The following is a 19,384-nucleotide window of genomic DNA, read 5'->3' on the forward strand; positions in this document are numbered from 1 at the left end:
GGGAAAAAATCGAGTAACCCCCCCCCCCTGAACAAAACTCCTGGATACGGCCCTGATAAGTTTACAATATGGGGAGGTTGACATCACCAAAGACATAATTACTGGACCTTTCAATAATGCTGAACAAAATAGTTCTCTTAAAATTCCGATTGGATGTGTTTTGGGGAACGATAGGATTGTGGGGGGAGGCTGGTTGTCCTCCTTTCACTTTTAACTCTTAAGAAGCACACTAGATTTTCCGACTTTCAATCGAATGAGCCCCTATCTGATCCAAAGTTTATACGACCATTCGTTCCATTAGAACCTTATATACCCTGTGGCATAGCTTGCAACCCTTGCATCTGGGCTCTGGAGGATTGTGTTCACCTTGAAGCCAGTGTTATATGATCTTTGGACTATTGTGAACAAAATGCCTATCTCACAATTTTGATTGGATGCGTTTGGGGAAGACAAGTTGTCAGGGAGGAGGGGGGCTAGTTTTACCACACAAATTCTAACTCTTAAAAGAGAGCTAGAACTATATATTTAGTTCTAGAGGGCTGTGTTGACTCTAAAGGGCTGTGTCAACCCCAAGGCTTGCTATGTGATCTTTGGGCTGCTTTTGAACATATGGCTATCTAAAAATTTCAGTAATATAACACATCAAAAACTATAAATTTCTTAATATAATAGCTTAATAGCTATAATGTATAGTTATCAGTTATTAATCTTATTTTGGAACAAACTTATCTTTTCTTGTGTTTTTTTTAACAAAAATATCTGTTTTTCGTTCAATCTCCCGTTTATGACTCAAAAGCCATTCTAACCCTTTCATCCTACGACATTAAACGACAAAATACGTTTAAAATGTTTTAGCTTTAATAAATAAAAAACGATTAAAATTTTAAGGAATATATGTATCAGTATATGTATACTAAACTGACAATCAACAGCCATTGTTTCACTAAAGTGCAAATTATTTTCTGTCTTTTCTTGTGTTTTTTTTTTTGAACAAAAATATCTGTTTTGCGTTCACTTTACCGTTGAAGACTCAAAAGCCATTCTAAGCCTTTCATCTTACGACATTAAACGACAAAATACGTTTTAATGTTTTAACTTTAACAAATAAAAAAGTATTAAAACTTTAAGGAATATATATATATATATATATATATATATATATATATATATATATATATATATATATATATATATATATATATGAATACTAAACTCACAATCCATGGCCATTTTTTTCAGTAAAGTGCAAATTATGTTCTGGTCTTAGAAAGGTATGGGGGTTATCAAAGACATAATTTCCAGACTATTCAACTATGCTGAAAATATAGTTGTATCAACATTTTGATAAGCTGTGTTTTGGGAATTGATGGGCGGGGGGGGGGGGAGGAGCTTGCTTCACTCCAGTCACTTTTGACTAATAAAAAGAGCACTAGCCCTTTTAGTTTCCAATTGAATGAGCCTTTTTCGAAGTTTCTACGGGAACAAAATGCATTTCGGAAAAAAGAGGTGTAGGGGGGTATTTACCCTTCGATCACACTCAATCTTATAAAGGACACTATAACTTCTGATTACCAATCAAATGAGCCCCTCCTAAATTTATACGATCACCCTTTCTATATAAACCTTATATGCCCCCAGGGCATAACTTTCTGTCCTTGCCCTGAGGGCTTTGCGGCGGGGGGGGGGGGGTGTCATCCTCAAAGACAAAATTTCTGGTCCTTTCATTTACATTGCACAAAATGGCTGTCACAAAATTTTGATTGGGTGTGTTTGAGAAAATGGTGGGCATAGGAGGGAGGTTAGTTGCCCTCCAATCATTTTCGATTATTAAAAACGGCACTACCCCTTTCAATTTCCAAACGAAGGAACCCACTTCGAGGTTTATACGATCACCCTTTCTATATATACCTTATATGCCCCCAGGGCTTAACTTACAACCCTTGCCCTGAGGACCCTGGGGGAGGGTTGGCATCCTCAAAGACATAATTTCTGGACCTTTCATTTACGCTGAATTACTGATGATGGTCGCTGCATATGTGACCGAAATATCTGGTATTTTTTGTGAATTTTTATCACGGTTTGTGAAACATCGTCTATTAAAAGGATTTTATCCCTATTTGAAGTTTTATTTACGTTGAACAAAATGACTCAACAAAATCTCAAAATTTTGATTGGATGCGTTTGGGAAAATGGTGGGCGTGAGAGGGGGGTTAGTAGCCTTCCAATCACTTTTGACTATTAAAAAGGACACTAGCCCTTTCAATTTCCACTCAAATGAGCCTTTTTCGAAGTTACTACGACAACAAATGGCAATCTCAAAATTACCATCAGATGCATTTCAGGAAAATACGATTTGTGTGTGTCTGTGGGGGGGGGGGATATCCACCCTCTGATCACTCTAAATCTTAGAAAGGGTGATCTAAATAACACAGCAACTTAAAAAGCTAATAACAAAGTTCTATTTCACTGATTGTTGTTTTGTTCCTCATATTATTATTTTGTTCATTATAAATACCAGGACAAATTTAGATAAGATCTAAAAGACTTGGTATATTTAAATAGAAAGAAATTTACTATCCATTAATGACCTAGTTTCGTAACCTAACCTAGCTTTCGCCGAACCTGTCCATGATAGGTTTTTCTAGTTGTGTTTGTTCATTAGCTTCGGAACTAAGATACAGTGAATAATTTGGAATTGGAATCCTTGATCTTTGATTAAATTATTTGAGCAAAACTTTGGACTTGGGTTAGGTGTAGGCTGAAAGAGCCTACACCTAATTACCTATGAACAAATTCTATATGATAGGCTTCAAAATGTTTTTTCTAAACAGATTATTGAACCTCCTCAAATTAAAAAGTGATTTAAGCCCCACCTTGAAGTAATTACCATGATTATTTGAAATATGTTGCATTGCATACTTAAATCTTGAACATGCCTATCAAAACTTGCCAGTCTTACTAATCTATTAAATAGATTTATTTAATCGACTTAACTGTTTTATTTGGAAATAAAAAATATCTTTAGATACAGTTTCACAAACTACGTAAGAACGATGAGCTTCTTACGTATTAAGTTGCAGCTGAACAATATCTCGTGAGCTCACGGAATAGCGTATAAGATCAGAGACCAAAAATCTAAACTGAAGATTTTTACCTTATTTTAAATTACTATCATTATTTAAGGTTACCGTAAAAGAATAAGGCGAGTGCACTAGCATATAACAGTATTTCAGAAACCTCCCTATTGTTAAATTTTAAACTTTTTAAACTCTCCAGTACATTATTCAACTGTTTCTCTCAAATTCTCATCCTGGAGTCTACCAACATCATAACTTTCCGGAAGGTAGTTACTCTTCCGAAATTTTAGCTATAAATTAACCCTAGACACTACTAGATGGTGATCTTTATTTTTAACATCAATAACAGCACTCCTATATACCCTAGTATCTTGTATTTTATCTGTCTTACCATCATGTGAATACCATGTTAACTTTATGGGCCAATTTATGACCAAATACTTTATTGGTTATAGCTAGATTGTTATACCTACAAAATTTCAACAGTCTGTGGCCATTACTGTTTTCTTTTCCTACATCAAATTTACCTAGCCTAGGATACCTATTTCTACCGATCTGGGTGTTAAAATATCCTAATACAACACCATATTTCTACCTGGAACCCTGTAAATTTGTTCCTATGACTGTAAGTAAAATTCATCTGAGTCAATGTTATCTCCGTCAGTCGGTTCAACAGGGGCATATACTGCTATCAAGGGCGGATCCAGGATTTTTTTTCGGGGTGGGGGGGGGGGTTACTAGTCAAAAATATAAATGCTTTTACTTTTATAACTTTAATAAATCAAATAATATTAACATTTTGATTATTAAATATCAGTATATGTATATTAAACTGACAATGCACATTCATTTGTATTTTTTCAGTAAAGCGCAAATTTTGTTCTGGCCTTGGGAAGGCATAGGGGTTTTGCGCCCAACTTATGTTAATTTCTGCTCGTTTTGAGTTTGACTCGGTTAATTATTGTAATTTCTGTTCGTTTTGGATTTCATTTATTTATCAATGCTGATTTAAGGTAGTTTCACGCTTGGTAGATTATTTGATTTTAGTTTTGCTCATTTTTTGTTTAATGGAGTTCTTTACTTTTCTTTGAAAAACTTATTTTGTGGAAAAAGTTTTTTTTAATTAATTTCTGTTTGTTTTATATTGACATAGTCTTTTCATGGAAAAGGAAAATAATACTTTAAATCTTTTCGTTTTTTAAGACTTTATAGTTTGGCCTGCTATTTGTATGTCGGAGAAAAATTTTCAGCAATTTTTAACAGCATACACCCTTTTAAAAATCTGGACACAAATAGTACTGTTTAATTTAGTTTCATAGCTCCTCTAGTTGACCTGTAATGGAAAACTTAATAGCATTCGTAAAAAGATTTGTTTACTTTCTTTAATAGCTTGGATACGTTTACGCTATAAAGGTGTGGTTAAATTTTAAAAGCAGAAGTGCCTCCGAACGTTTGAACATTACACCCTCAGTCGTTCTTGGCATATTTTGGAGAATGCTTTTTGGAAATTAGCATTATCACAGTGCATTTTTATTTAATCTTAAGTAAACATTTAGTTTTCAAACATATAAAAATTGGATTTGAGGAAGACTAAAATCTATTCTATAAATCATATACAACAACTTTCTATATAAACCTTATATGCCCTCAGGGCATAACTTACAATCCCTGCTCTGAGGGCTGTGGGGGGAGGGGTTTTCATCCTTAAAGACCTAATTTCCAAAACTTTTAACTACGTTGAATAAAATAGATATCTCAAAATTTTCATTCGATGTGTTAGGGAAAATAGTGGGCATGAGAGGGGCGTTAGTTAATCTCCAATCACTTGTAACTATTAAAAAAGGCACTAGCCCTTTCACTTTCCAATTTAATGAGCCTTTTTGAAGCCTTTACGACAACGCTTTCAATAAAAACTTTATATGCCCCCAGGACATAACTTAAAAGCCCTGCCCTGAGGGCTATGGGGAGGGGTTTTCATCCTTACAGACCTAATTTCCAAAACTTTTAACTACGTTGAATAAAATGGCTATCTAAATGGCTATCTAGATGTGTTTGGGGAAAAGTTGGGCGAGAGAGGGGGGTTAGTTGCCCTCAAATCACTTTTGACTATTAAAAATGATACTAGTCCTTTGAATTTCAAATCGAATGAGCCCTTTTTCAAGTTTATAGGACAAAGATTTCAATAAAAACCTTATATGCCCCCAGGGCATAACTAATAATCCTTGCCCTGAGGGTTACGAGTGAGTGTCTTCCTTAAAAATATGCTTTCTATCTGGAAATCAACTACCCTGAACAAAATGGCTATCTCAAAATTTTTATTGAATGTGTTTGGGGGAATTATGGGTATGAGGGGGGGGGCTAGTTGCCCCCCAACCACTTTTGACAATTGAAAAGCGCACTAGCCCTTTGAATTTCCAGTCGAATGAGCTTTTATTGAAGTTTCTACGACAACACCTTCTTTAAAAACCTTATATACCCCCAGGGCACAACTCAAAACCCTTGCCCAGAGGGATGTGGGGGAGTTTCCTCCTCAAAAACAAATTTTCTATCTGGAAATCAACAACGCTGAACAAAATGGCTATCTCAAAATTTTAATTGGATGTGTTGGGGGGAATGAGGGGGGGGGGCTAGTGGCCCTCCAAACACTTTCGACAATTAAAAAGAGCACTAGCCCTTTGAATTTCCAATTGAATGTGACTGTTTTGAAGTTTCTACGAACAACGCCTTCTATAAAAAAACCTTATATGCCCCCAGGGTATAACTTAAAACCCTTGCCCTGAGGGTTGTGGGGGAGTGTCCCCCTCGAAAATATATTTTCTATCGTGAAATCAAGTACGCTGAACAAAGTGGCTATCTCAAAGTTTTGATTGGATCTGTTTGGGGGAATGGTGGGCGTGGGGGGGGGGCTAGGTGCCCTCCAATCACTTTCGACTATTAAAAAGGGCACTAGCCCTTTGAATTTCCAATCGAATGAGCCTTTCTTGAAGTTTCTACGACAACGCCTTCTATAAAAACCTTTTATACCCCCAGGGCATAACTTAAAACCGTTGCCTCGAGGGTTGTAGGGAAGAGTCCTCCTCAAAAACATATTTTCTATCAGGAAATCAACTACGCTGGACAAAATGGCTATCTCAAAATTTTGATTGGATTTGTTTGGGGAAATGATTGGTGCAGGGGGGGGGCTAGTTGCCCTCGAATCACTTTCGACTATTAAAACGGGCACTAACCCTTTGAATTTCCAATCGAATGAGCCTTTTTCGAAGTCTCTACGACAACACCTTCTATAAAAACCTTATATGCCCCCAGGGCATAACTTAAAACCCTTGCCCCGAGGGTTGTGGCGGAGTATCCTCCTCAAAAAGATATTTTCTATTTGGAAATCAACTACGCTGAACAAAATGGCTATATCAAAATTTTGATTGGATGTGTTTGGGGAATGATGGGCGTGGGGGGGGGGGGCTAGTTGCCCTACAATCACTTTCAACTATTAAAAAGTGCAGTAGCCCTTTGAATTTCCAATCAAATGAGCTTTTTCGAAGTTTCTACGACAACGCCTTCTATAAAAACCTTATATGCCCCCAGGCCATAACTTAAACCCTTTGCCCCGAGGGTTGTGGGGGAGTGTCCTCCACAAAAACATATTTTCTATCTGGAAATCAACTAAGCTGAACAAAATGGCTATCTCAAAATTTTGATTGGATGTATTTGGGGGAATGATGGGCGTCGGGGGGTGGGGCTAGTTGCCCTCCAATCCCTTTCGACTATTAAAAAGGGCAGAAGCCCTTTGAATTTCCAATCGAATGAGCCTTTTTTGAAGTTTCTACGACAACGCCTTCTATAAAAACCTTATATGCCCTCAGGGTATAACTTAAAGCCATTGCCCCGTGGGTTTTGGAGGAGTGTCCTCCTCAAAAAGATATTTTCTATCTGGAAATCAACTACGCTGAACAAATAGGCTATCTCAAAATTTTGATTGGACGTATTTGGGGGAATGATGGCCGTAGGGGGGGGCTAGTTGCCCTCCAATCACTTTCGACTATTGAAAAGGGCACTATCCACTCAAATTTCCAATCGAATGAGTCCTTTTCGAAGTTTCTACGACGACTCCTTCGATACGAAGTGCCCGGGTATGGAAAAAAAAAAAACACATCGTGCCCACATCGTTCTTTACATCGTTCTATATATATATATATATATATATATATATATATATATATATATATATATATATATATATATATATATATATATATATATATATATATATATATATATATATATATATATATGTATATATGTATATGTATATATATATATATATATATATATATATATATATATATATATATATATATATATATATATATATATATATATATATATATATATATATATATATATTAACGGGAGCCCGGAAGCTTCGCAGCCAGGCCCCTGCACTCGGCAGGCTTCTATATATAGATTTTCACTGTCGTTTGTCTTCTAAACGCAGACAATTTGAGCCGTTTCTTAATGTCATGATTTTAAAATTAACCTTACATTAGAAGTGGTGCCTTTGTAAAAGTATGTTTTTTTTTTATTGGACCTTTAGCTTTTGCCTTGTCTTTTGTCAGTATGAAAGACATACCGCCGAACCTTTGTTTCTTTTAATTCTTCAGGTGATGGGACAAAAACTCCTTTTTCTTCCAACAATTTTTCTAGTCTAGGTTTTTGATTTTACAAGGTATGGAAGGCATTGACGACCACCTTTGTTTCTTTTAAATAATTAAAAAAAAAACTAATTCCACAAAATAAGTTTCTCAAAGAAAAGTAAAGAACACCATTAAACCAAAAATGAGCAAAAATAAAATAAAATAATCTACCTAGCGTGAAACTACTACAAATCAGCATCGACAAATAAATGAAACCCAAAACGAACAGAAATTACAATAAATAACCGATTCAAACTCAAACCGAGCAGAAATTAACATGATTAGGGCTCAAACCCCCTATGCCATCCCAAGCCAAGAACATAATTTGCACTTTACTGAAAAAATATAAATGTTTTTACTTTCATAATTTCAATAAATCAAATAATATTAACATTTTGATGCGCATTCTTTTGTATTTTTTTCATTAAAGTGAAAATTATGTTCTGGCCTTGGGATGGCATAGGGGTTTTGAGCCCTACTCATGTTAATTTCTGCTCGTTTTGAGTTTGACTCGGTTATTTATTGTAATTACATTCGCTGCCCTGAGGGCTGTGGGGGGAGTGTCATCCTCAAAAACATAATTTCCAGATTTTTTAACTACGTCGAACAAAATGGCTATCTCTAAATTTTGATTGGATGTGTTTGGGGAAATGGTGGGTGTAAGAGGGGTATTAGTTATCCTCCAATCACTTTCGACTACTAAAAAGGGCAGAAACCCTTGTAATTTCCAATCGAAGGAGCCCTTTTTGAAGTTTCTAGAACATCACTATCTATAAAAACCTTATATGCCCCAGGCCATAACTTACAGCCCTTGCCCCAAGGGCTCTGAGGGGGTTATCATCCTCAAAGACCTAATTCCTAAAACTTTTAAATACGCTGAACAAAATGGCTATCTAAAAATTTTATTGGATGTGTTTGGGGAAAGGTGGGCGTGATAGGGGGGTTAGTTGCCCTTAAATCGCTTTAGACTATTAAAAAGGCACTAGCCCTTTGAATTTCCAATCGAATGAGCCCTTTTTCAAGTTTCTACGACAAAGTTTTCAATAAAAACCTTATATACCCCCAGGGAATAACTTACGACCCTTACCCTGAGGGCTGTGGGGGGAGTGTTATCCTCAAAGATACAATTTCCGGACCAATTAGGGTGGAGGAGGAGCGTGCGAAGCTGTGTTGGCCTCAGGCAGCTTGATGCTGCGGTGGGTTGTTAGTAGTAGTAGTAGTAGTTTCAACTACTTTGAATAAAAAGGTTATATCAAAATTTTGATTGGATGTGTTTGGATAAATGGTGGGCGTGGAAGGGGTGTTAGTTGCCTTCCAATAACTTTCGACTATTAAAAAGGGCACTAGCCATTTCAATTTCCAGTCAAATGAGCCCTTTTTGAAGTTTCTACGACAACGCTTTCTATAAAAAAAAAACCTTATATGCCTCTAGGGCACAACTTACAACACTTGCCCTGAGGGATGTGGGGGAGTGTCCACCTCAAAAACATAATTTCTATCTGGAGATCAGCTGCGTTGAACAGAATGGCTATCTCAAAATTTTGATTAAATGTGTTTGGGAAAATGGTAGGCGTGGAAGGGGTGTTATTTACCTTTCAATCACTTACGACTATTGAAAAGGGCACACGCCACTCCAATTTCCAATCGAATGAGCCTTTTTCGAAGTTTCTACGACAACTCCTTCGATACAAAGTGCCCTAGTCTAAGACCAAGAACCAAAAATAAATAATACATTGTGCCAACATCGTTCTTTACTTAGGCAGCGCAACCTATGATTGTCCAGGTGTTGGGACAAAAACTTCATTTCCTTCCAACGATTTATCGAGTTCATATTTTTGATTTTCAAAGGTATGGTAAGTATTAATGACCTTATCCATGTCAAAATCCAAAAACAAATGTTTTCCCTCACATAAATATTTTTTTTTTTTCCAAAATTAAGACTCTTAACGAATTTTCTCAAACTTCTGGCCTCTAAATCTTTTTATTATGCCTATGAAAAGACATTTAATTGCGGAAAGAGCAAAAGCTTAGTAGAAATCGTTGTTAGAAATCGGCATACTGTAATAATCAAATATCTTTGAATAGACTTTAGTATGAAAAAAACATTTAATTACGTAAAGAACAAAAAACTGATAATTGAAAAAATATGTGTATATATTTTAACAGGGTATTGCAACAATTCAAAAACCTTGAAAAATAAAACCAAAGTTTGCAGCTTAGTAGAAATCGGACATGCTGTAATAATGAAATATCTTTAAATAGATTGCAGCATGAAAAGACATTTAATTGAGCAAAGAGCAAAGAAACTGGTAGTTGCAAAAAACATTTGTTTATTTTTTAACAAGGGATTACAACAATTCAAAAACCTTAAAAAGAAAACCAAAAGTTCGAAGCTTAGTAGATATCGTTTTAGAAATCGGACTTGCTTTTATAATCAAATATCTTTGAAAAGACTGCAGTATGAAAAGACAACAAATTATCTGCGGTTAGAAGACAAGCGAGAAACAGAATTTTCGAGGCGCTGCCAAAGTGAAGAGCGAAGTGGGTATAATGTTATTTTTTTCACCAAGGCATTTCGTATGGATGAAGTTGTCGTAAGAACTTCAGAAGTGACTCATTCAATCGGGAATTGAAAGTTTTGGTGCCCTTTTTAATAGTCAAAATTGATTAGAGAGCAACCAGTCTCCCTTCCATGCACCCTTTTCCCCTAAGACATCCAATCAAAATTATGAGACAGCCATCTTATTCAGCATAGTTAAAAGGTCCATACTATGCCTCTGGGGATGACCCTCCCCCCCTCGGTTGTTCGCGCCAGGGCTGTAAGTTACACCAAATGCCCTTTGTTTACCTAAAGTATTTGTTATTGGGAAGGGGGGCATATTTGACCTTTGACATTTTACTTTTGACCTATCGATTTGACTTTCTGGGAATCTTGAGTGGAGTGCTGAATGAATTCAAAACACATTATGTCCATTCCGGTTGTCAAAAGGCCATATCTCAGGAATGACTTAGGGCATTAAGTTAGAACTTTCAGGGAATGATGAGAGGCATGACAAATTGACCAAAAGGCAATATGTGCACGCTAACACTACTACTACTGCTGCTACTACTACCATCACCACTTAATACCTTAGTGTATTAAATTGGAGCTTTGAGGGGATGGTCAATTAACCAAAAAAAGGCAATAGATGCAAGCTACTACTATTGCTACTATAACTACTACTGCTGCTGTTAATACTGCAACTACTACTTCTATCGTGACTACTACAAAAGCTAAGGGTATTAAGGTGAAATTTCAGGAAATGTTGAGAGGGAACTTGATCTAAATTAAAGCACATTATGCGCATATTGGTTGTCAAAAAAGCGTAACAACAACATCTTAGCAATGCTTAGGGCAATGGCTTAGGGTATTAAGTTGAAATTTCCAGGCCATAATGAGAGGGATGTTCAAGTGACTAAAAGGCAATGTGTGCATACTACTGCTGCTACTAGAACTACCACTACTACTACTGCTAATCAGAAGTAGGTACCACACCAACGTGGTGGTTTAGCTGTAGATGTAAAAAGTGGATTTGGTGTGCAGATTAGGTCGGATTTAGCGGTTAATTATGGAATGAAATTTGAGTCCATGGTTTTTGATGTGAGTAATGCAAATAATAAGTTTACGGTTGTAGTAATTTATAGACCACCTTCATGTAATGTTGAGGAGTTTATCGAACTGATTGATGAATTTTCAGGAAAGTTGCCAAGTTCAAGAATTCCATGTTTTAATTGTGGGGATTTTAATATTGATTTAAATATGTTTGATAGGAATAATAAGGTAAAACATTTTGTTAACACAATGTTAAGTTTTGGTTTTTATACTGGAATTATTAATTATTTTTGTACTACAGTAGTTATTAAAAGTGTGTCTGACCATTTTGGTGTTGCAACATCTGTACCTGGAATAATTGGTCCTAAGCCCAAGAATAACAGTTTGTCAAAGGTACCTTTTGTAGATGGAAATGTGCTTTTGAAGTTTAAGCGGAAGCTTGAAAGTGCATATTTTGAGTTTCTTCAGGATAGTACAGATATTGATACCAAATTTGGTAAGCGGTATGAAAAAATAAAATTACTATTTCAAGAGTTTTTGGAGTATAAAAAGATAAAACAAAGATTTAAGTTGCCAATTAAACCTTGGATAACAAAAGGATTAGACTACTAGCCTCAATGGGAAAACAGCAAGTGATGTATGAAAGGTGCGCGACTCAAGGTTCGGCATCTAGTAAAGAATATTATAAAAAAATTGATAGAAAGTTAAAAAGTCTTTAAAGAAAAGCAAAAATGGATTACTATGCAAAGAAATTTAAAGATTATGGAGGAAGCCCGGAAAAAACTTGGCAACTGATTAAGTCGGTATTAAGCCCAAAGACTGAACCAATAATTCCTAGTTGGCTGATCGGCCGTGGGTGTTGGATAGTGGTGTGCCTAATAACTTGTGTACCAACTTTTCAGAAGTAGGGCTAAAACCATCGATATCTGTGGAGTGCATAAATGGTGATGGTACATACTAGAATTTTTTTTTCCTGAAGCAAGTGATACAACCATTTATCTTCAACCAGTGAGATCGCGTGAACTTGATGACACTTTGAAAAGAATGAAAAAATCGGCAGCTGGAATGGACTTTATAACCTTTCAAATAGTTCAAAAATTTACATAATCATTTCTAGCCACCTGTTGTACCTTTCTAATCGATGTTTTGAATTTGGAGTGTATTTTAATTGCTAAAAAAGTGTGTTGATTATTCCTCTGTATAATGGAGATGATAAGGAAGATATGAACAACTACCGTCCAACCTCTCTACTTCCAGTGATTTCTCGTATTTTTGAGAAACTGATTTATAGACGACTGATTGATTATTTGAAAAAAGATGTTTTTTTCATTCAAGTCAATTTGGCTTTAGAAAAAATTAACAAACATAACATAAAAAAAAACCATAGAAATCTCCATATAATACTAACAAAACAAAACTGCATATAATGCTAACAGTATCAAAATAGGTTCCGATGCATATTAGCGGGTTTGGGACGACCCAAAAAGGGGCAATTCAACTACTAATACACTATCACACTTCCACGGACAAAAACTCTGACTCCTCCTCCCCTCCCCCCCCCCTACTAAACAAATCATTAACAATTTCAAGATAATACATTTCCACAAGGAACTTAACGGAATCCCACACTCACAGTCTATGATTCATCATGCTTCCTTTTACATACCGACACTCACCTCAATCAACACACAAATCAGTTTATCTTTTAACACTCACAGGCATATACTCACTCCCAAATCAATCACTCAATCCATGTCTACAATACTGGTTAAAGCAAATACATCGCAAAGAAGCACGGAAGTCCTCAAGGGCTTTCTTACCTTTTTACTTCCACCGGAAGCCTGTTCCTTATTTCAGGGACAATAGAAAATTTAGATCTGGTAGTAATTAAAACCAGTGCTCTTACTATAAACAGCAAGTAGAACAATAGGGATATTTTTAAAATAAAACAGTGGAATGAAACTTTAATGAATATTTCGACCCTATATCCAAGGGCCGTCCTCAGCAAAAAAAAAAAAGAATATTACATTAAAATACAATCAATTGTATTTTAATGTGAGTTCTTTGTGTTTTCATGTGAGGGGTAAGTTGACCTGAATCAAAACACACTACATTCAAGCGGGTTGTCAAAATGGCTTATCAGCAAATATCTTAAGGAACAGCTTGGAGCATGAATTTGAAACTTACCTGGCATGTTGGTGGGAATGCTGAACTAACCAAAACGCAATATTTGCATGCTACTACTACTACTACTGCTGCTACTACTATTACTACTGCTAAAACTACTACTGGTGCTAAAGCTAAGGGTATTAAGTTGAAAATTTCAAGACATCTTGAGAGGATGTTGAAATAAATAAACATACCATGTGCATGTAGTTTGTCAAAAGAACGTATCAGCAATGTTCCAAGAACTGTTTGCAGTATCAAGTTGAAGTTTTCAATGTGTTAAGGGGGATATTGAAAGATTAAAAGGTGCTATCGGCATGCTGCTACTAATGCTTCTACTACTACTACAACTATCGTTACTACTAAAGATAAGGGTATTTAAGTGAAGCTTTCAGCGAATGTTTAGGGGGATGTTGAAGTAAATCAAAACAAACTATGAGCATGTATATTGTCAATACGGTGTATCAACAATACCTCATGAACGTCTTAGATTATTAAGTTCAAACTTCCAGGGTTGAGGCGGATTTTGGCCTAACCAGAAGGCACTATTCTACTAATATGATTACTTCAGCTAGTGAGGCTAATGGAATTAAGGTGAAACTTTCAGGGAGTGTTTAGGGTAAGTTTCAACTAGATAAAAACACACTATATGAATGCAGGATGTAAAAAAGTCACATCTTAGGAACTGCTTATAAACATCTTAGGAACACCTTACAGTATTAAGTTGAAACTTTCAGGGAATACTTAACAAGATGTTGAACTAAATCATAACACATTTTGTGCATTCAGGTTGCCAAAAGGATGTATGTGCAATTTCTCAGGATCAGCTTAGGGTATTATGTTGAAACTCGTATGTGGGTCTTACGTCCAACAATCATGGTTGCAGCAGTAGCTGCAACCTCGTAAAGAGCGATCCACAGCCCATAGTAACCAAAAGTTAAAAATGCGTTTTGAAAAAACTGCCTAGTGAAAAAAATTGCCATCTGACACAGATTCAGGAATGGTAACCATTATTTCGGTTCGTTTTAAAAGTAAAAATTTATTAGAATAAAAATTGCGAAGAGAAATTTATGGTGATTTTGAAAAAAAGCCTCAAATCGCTCTAAAATGCCGTCAGATCAGAATGAAAAGTGTACTGTTGGAATCAGCATGGTCGAAAACTTAATACAGGGAAACTACAACCCCCCTTCTTGGACAATAAACAGAATCCATTTTTCGTATGGACACCGCTGATCTATTTTACGTTTTTTTTTTTTTTTTTTTTTCAACAGGCCTAGTGGGCTACCAGAACATCATAAGAGATGCTTAATGGCTCTCATTCAAAATCTATTTCTTATATATACGTGCTTTTTATAAATTATGCCATCTGCAAGTGCCATTTCTAAAGTGATGGCACTAGCAGGCTACCAGGACATCGTAGATGGATTTTTTATAGCTTATATAAAATATATTGCTCATATCTTCGTCCTTCATATAAATTCCAATATCAGCAGGTTCCAAATGGCACTAAAACGGCACTTTTGGTGCCGTGTCTCGAGTGGAAAAGCTGTGGCTATTGGGCAAGCATAACTTATAAGAGTGATGTTTAATGTCCTATTTGAAAGCTATTGCCCATATATATGTGCTTTTTTTTATCAATTTTACCATTCGTAAGTGCGATATAACACTGAAAACAACACTTTTGGTGCCATTTCTTAAATAGAAAAGCTCTGAAGTACAAAACAGGTACTATTGTAATAGTTATGTTCCAGAATCCTTAACTGGAGGTTTACAAGAACCCCTCCCGTACCCTCCCCCTCCCCACCCCCTGAGCAAGTTTAATATAGTCTACTCAACAGTAAGCTACTGAAACATTAACAGACAACCACACCCTCGTAGACAGACGTTTAATGGCTCAATTAAAAGCTACTGATTATATTTACTATTTTTTTTAATTTTACAATCTATTAGATTTCACAGATTTCAATGTTAACTAGTTTCTGGGGAAAATTTGCAATGAACTCTTTGTTATAGTTGAATCATTAGCTGCAACCTAGTAAAGAGTGAACCACAGCCCATAGTAACTGAAAGTTTAAAAAAGTTAAAACGGTCTTTTATTTCTTCTTCTTTTTTCCAGGCCTAGCGGGTTACTAAAACATCATTGAGAGATGCTTAAGAGTTCATTCAAAAGCCATTTCTCATATGTACGTTGTTTATATAAACTCCGCCGTCTGCAAGTGCCATATGGCCCGAAAAAAAGGACTTTTATGCCGTTTCTCGAGGGTTGGGGCTAGCGAGCTACCAGAACATCTTAGATAAGTTTTTGATAGCTCATATAAAAAATATTGCTCATATCTACGTTCTTCTTATAAATTTAACCATGTGCAAGTTTCAAATGGCACTTAAAACGGCACTTTTTGTACCATGTCTTAAGTGGTAAAGCTGGGGCTAGTGGACTACCAGAACTATTTGGGGTGATGTTTAATGGCTCATTTGAAAACTTTTGCTCGTATCTACGTGTTTTTTTTTATCAATTCTACCATTCGTAAGCGAGATATAGCACTGAAAACAACACTTTTGATGCTACTTCTTAAGTTGAAAACCATTGAAGCATAAAATGGTATCATTGTAATAATTATGGTCCAAAACCCTTAACTGTAGGTTTGCAAGAACACCTCCCGCAAATTCATCCTCCAGGCCCCTTAATAAGCTACGCAACTGAAGTTCAACAAACACTAATATATTAAATTACATTATAAGAGGCGTGGTTCTGTTAGTACAGCGCTGGACTTCAAATTAGATTATCATGCGTTTAATTCCAGTTTGGATTTTTTTTTTTCAATCATGGTTTGTTCTTTCTTATAATTACTTTTCAGATAATCAACTATTTTTGCAAATGTTATGCACTCATTTTTTAAAGCATATCCCAGGAAATCTCATTTTAAACCTATTACTCATATCTACGAGCTTTTTATTAATTTTACCGTCCAAAAGTGCCATATAGCAATAAAAACGACACTTTTGGTACCACTTCTTAAGCAGAAGACTTTGGAAGCATAAAACGGTATCATTACAATAATTATGGTTCAAAGCCCTAAACTGGAGGTTTATAAAACCCCTCACATATACTTCCTCTTCAGACCCTCTTAGTAAGTTTCATAAATCTCCTAAGTAAAAGATTATTGCCAAAAAAAATAATTAAAACTAAAAACTTTTCAACTGAAAATCTACCAAAAATTAAGCTTTAATGATCAACAGTTTTGAATTTGAATAATGAACAACAATTCTTCATCCATTTATAGTAACCACGTAAATAGCTGTTTTAACCAGAGAAATTGATACATCCTTTTAGCCTTTTAGAATCCATTCAGTCCGGCTAATGGAAACCTTAGATTAATACTACCAGCTCAAGCTATCTATGATCCACAATACAAACACAAAGGAAAAATAGAATAAAAAAGAAAACAAAACAAAAATAGAAATTAAGATGTTTTAGCTATTTCGTTATCTAAACGTGAAAAAAAATCCAAATATAAAACACAGCTATCAATGATTTGCACAGGTGTATGGTTTCAGTTCCTACCCCCCCCCCTTCTTGCATCGAGATATTAAACGATTTTTAGGGTACCTCTCCTATTTTGTGGTAGCCAAAATAGCTTATGCAATGGCATGTAATCACAATTCAAAATCAAATAATAAAAACAAGCCTACCTTCCAGTAATGCCTGAATGGTTTCTAGTTCATCTTTATATCGTCTTTCTACTCTCTGTATTTCATCACTCCATGTTAACTGGGCTATGGCGTTGATTTGCCTAGCTTCTTCAAGCTCGGATAGCAGTTTCTGAATTTGGTTCAGGTGAAGAGCACAGGCTCCTTAAAAGAAGAAAAGTACAGCAACTTGTGTGTTAATCTATTAAGAAAATTTAATCGCCTAAAAATGAAATTCCTTCTTTTTTATACAAAAGTAACAACAGTCTGAAGATGCTTTTTATCCAAAAAATTGGTTTCAGAACTATAAAACACATACAAGGCCGTATCCAGGATGGAGGGGTTAGGGGTTCGACCCCCCCCCCCGAAATTTTTATCCGAATCGTAAAAACGTAATTGGATAAAAACAGATTTTAAATGCGAAAAAAATTGTAGTCCCCCCTCAAAAAAAAAAAATCCTGGATACAGCCCTGCGCACATACTTCAGAAGGTTAGTGTTTTTTTCTTGTATTTCTGTATGTGTGTGTGCTGAGCAATGATGGCTTTGCGGAGTTCCTAGCCAAAATATCTGCTTTTTCTTTCGTTTCGCTTCTTTTCCACTGACTGAATACCATCTTCATTTCTTGGCTTTTTAACTATTTTGTATTTTTTGGGGGGTTTTTTATTCGTTCTTGTATCAAACTCTTATTCAAACGGTTGAAAAGCGACGATATTCAGTTGATAGTATAAGTACCTGAAAAAAAAAAAAAAAAAAAAAACTCGGACAGCACCTCAAAGGAATATTACAAGTAAGAGTAATATAACGAATATTTCAGACTTCAAATTACTCAGGATTGTAACTGCCGATTAGATGAAAAAGCATTATTCCGTACTGTTGCTACCCCCCTCCCTCCTCAATTTCTTGCTCTTCACGCTAAAGTTTTTAGCACTTTTAAAAAAGCTTCTTATTTAAAATAAATGGCCATTGTGTTTCAGGAGTCATGTATAAAAAATCAAGACAAACAGTCAAAAATTTAGCGTAAAGAGCAAGGTATTGAGGAGGGGGGCAAAACTCTTCATAAACAAAATAATTTCTGTTTGTTTTGAATTTTAATGTTGCTCCTTACTTTCAGTTGAAAAACTTGTTTTTTATTTAGTTTATGATCGTTTTTTCAAATAATGCCAGCAAATCTGGCTCACCCTCCATGAAAATTCCTCCCCCCCTCTCATGGGACACTTCTCAGTGGAAAATGCAAAATACATCCGTCCCCCGTAAAATTCCACACGGACTACTCCATCCTCGCAGAAAATCCCCCCCCCCCATGTTAAATTTCTTGCAACGATTCAGCCTGAAAAATTCTACTTAGCATTCTTTCTTTTGAAAATGACTTCAACTTCTAATATTTTTTTCTGATCACTCTGGAAATCCCCGTTCCAAGAATTTTTTTCCCTGAAAATCCAAATCCGTTGAGCATTTCCACACGCAAAAATGAGTTGGCAAAGAGAAAGTAAGACAAATAAAAAGAATTTCTTATAACAATTCTGTCAATTGTCAACCCATTAGTCTAGTCTCTGTTGGTAGTAAATTTCTCAATAATATGATACTTTTTAGACTGAGGGATGGTGTAGACAAAGTTTTAAGAGAAGAATAGTGAGGTTTTAGAAAAGGTAGAGGATGTGTCGACCAAATTTTCACTCTTAGGCTAATAATTGAGAAATGCCTGAGTTGTCAAACACCTTTGGTCCTCAGTTTTATAGATTATGAGCAAGCTTTCGATTCTGTTGACAGAAGAGCTTTAGTAAACATTTTAACCTTGTATGGTATACCAGACAAATACATTAAAGTGATTAGTGCTATGTACGAGAATAACACTGCTGCGGTTAAGGTAGGAAATGAGGTTAGCAGCTGCTTTAGTATTAAATCAGGATTTAAGCAGGGTTGTGTTCTTTCCCCCTTAATATGGATTATTTTGATGGACTTTGTCTTATGGAGCACAGGAAAGGCAATGGGAGACCACGGAATCAAATGAGGAGGAAAAAATCTACTGGACTTGGATTATGCTGATAATTTAGGCATCCTAGATGAAAGTGTGAGCAAAATGAATGAAGTTTTAGAGGTTTTGCGAGTACAGGGTGTTGGAATAGGTTTGAAAATTAATGTTAAGAAGACTATGTACTAAGGCTAGGAATAA

The 19,384-nt window shown here is 35.7% G+C and overlaps 2 protein-coding genes across 2 annotated transcripts in view; one reads left to right on the forward strand and one right to left on the reverse strand.

Moving 5' to 3' along the window:
- Positions 1 to 19,384, forward strand: part of Pngl (N-glycanase Pngl) — a 492,631-nt gene that overhangs the window by 26,606 nt on the left and 446,641 nt on the right. The window lies entirely within an intron of this gene.
- LOC148946269 (uncharacterized) overlaps positions 1 to 19,384 on the reverse strand; it is a 37,483-nt gene that overhangs the window by 13,504 nt on the left and 4,595 nt on the right. The window contains exon 2 of the mRNA XM_089097990.1: positions 17,217 to 17,378. Coding sequence (XP_088954116.1) covers positions 17,217 to 17,378 — 162 coding nt within the window. The remainder of the gene's footprint in view (positions 1 to 17,216; positions 17,379 to 19,384) is intronic.

Source organism: Artemia sp. Qi Xiang Cuo, chromosome 12, assembly GCF_049724085.1.
Source record: "Artemia sp. Qi Xiang Cuo chromosome 12, ASM4972408v1, whole genome shotgun sequence".
NCBI classification, from domain to species: Eukaryota; Metazoa; Arthropoda; class Branchiopoda; order Anostraca; family Artemiidae; genus Artemia; species Artemia sp. Qi Xiang Cuo.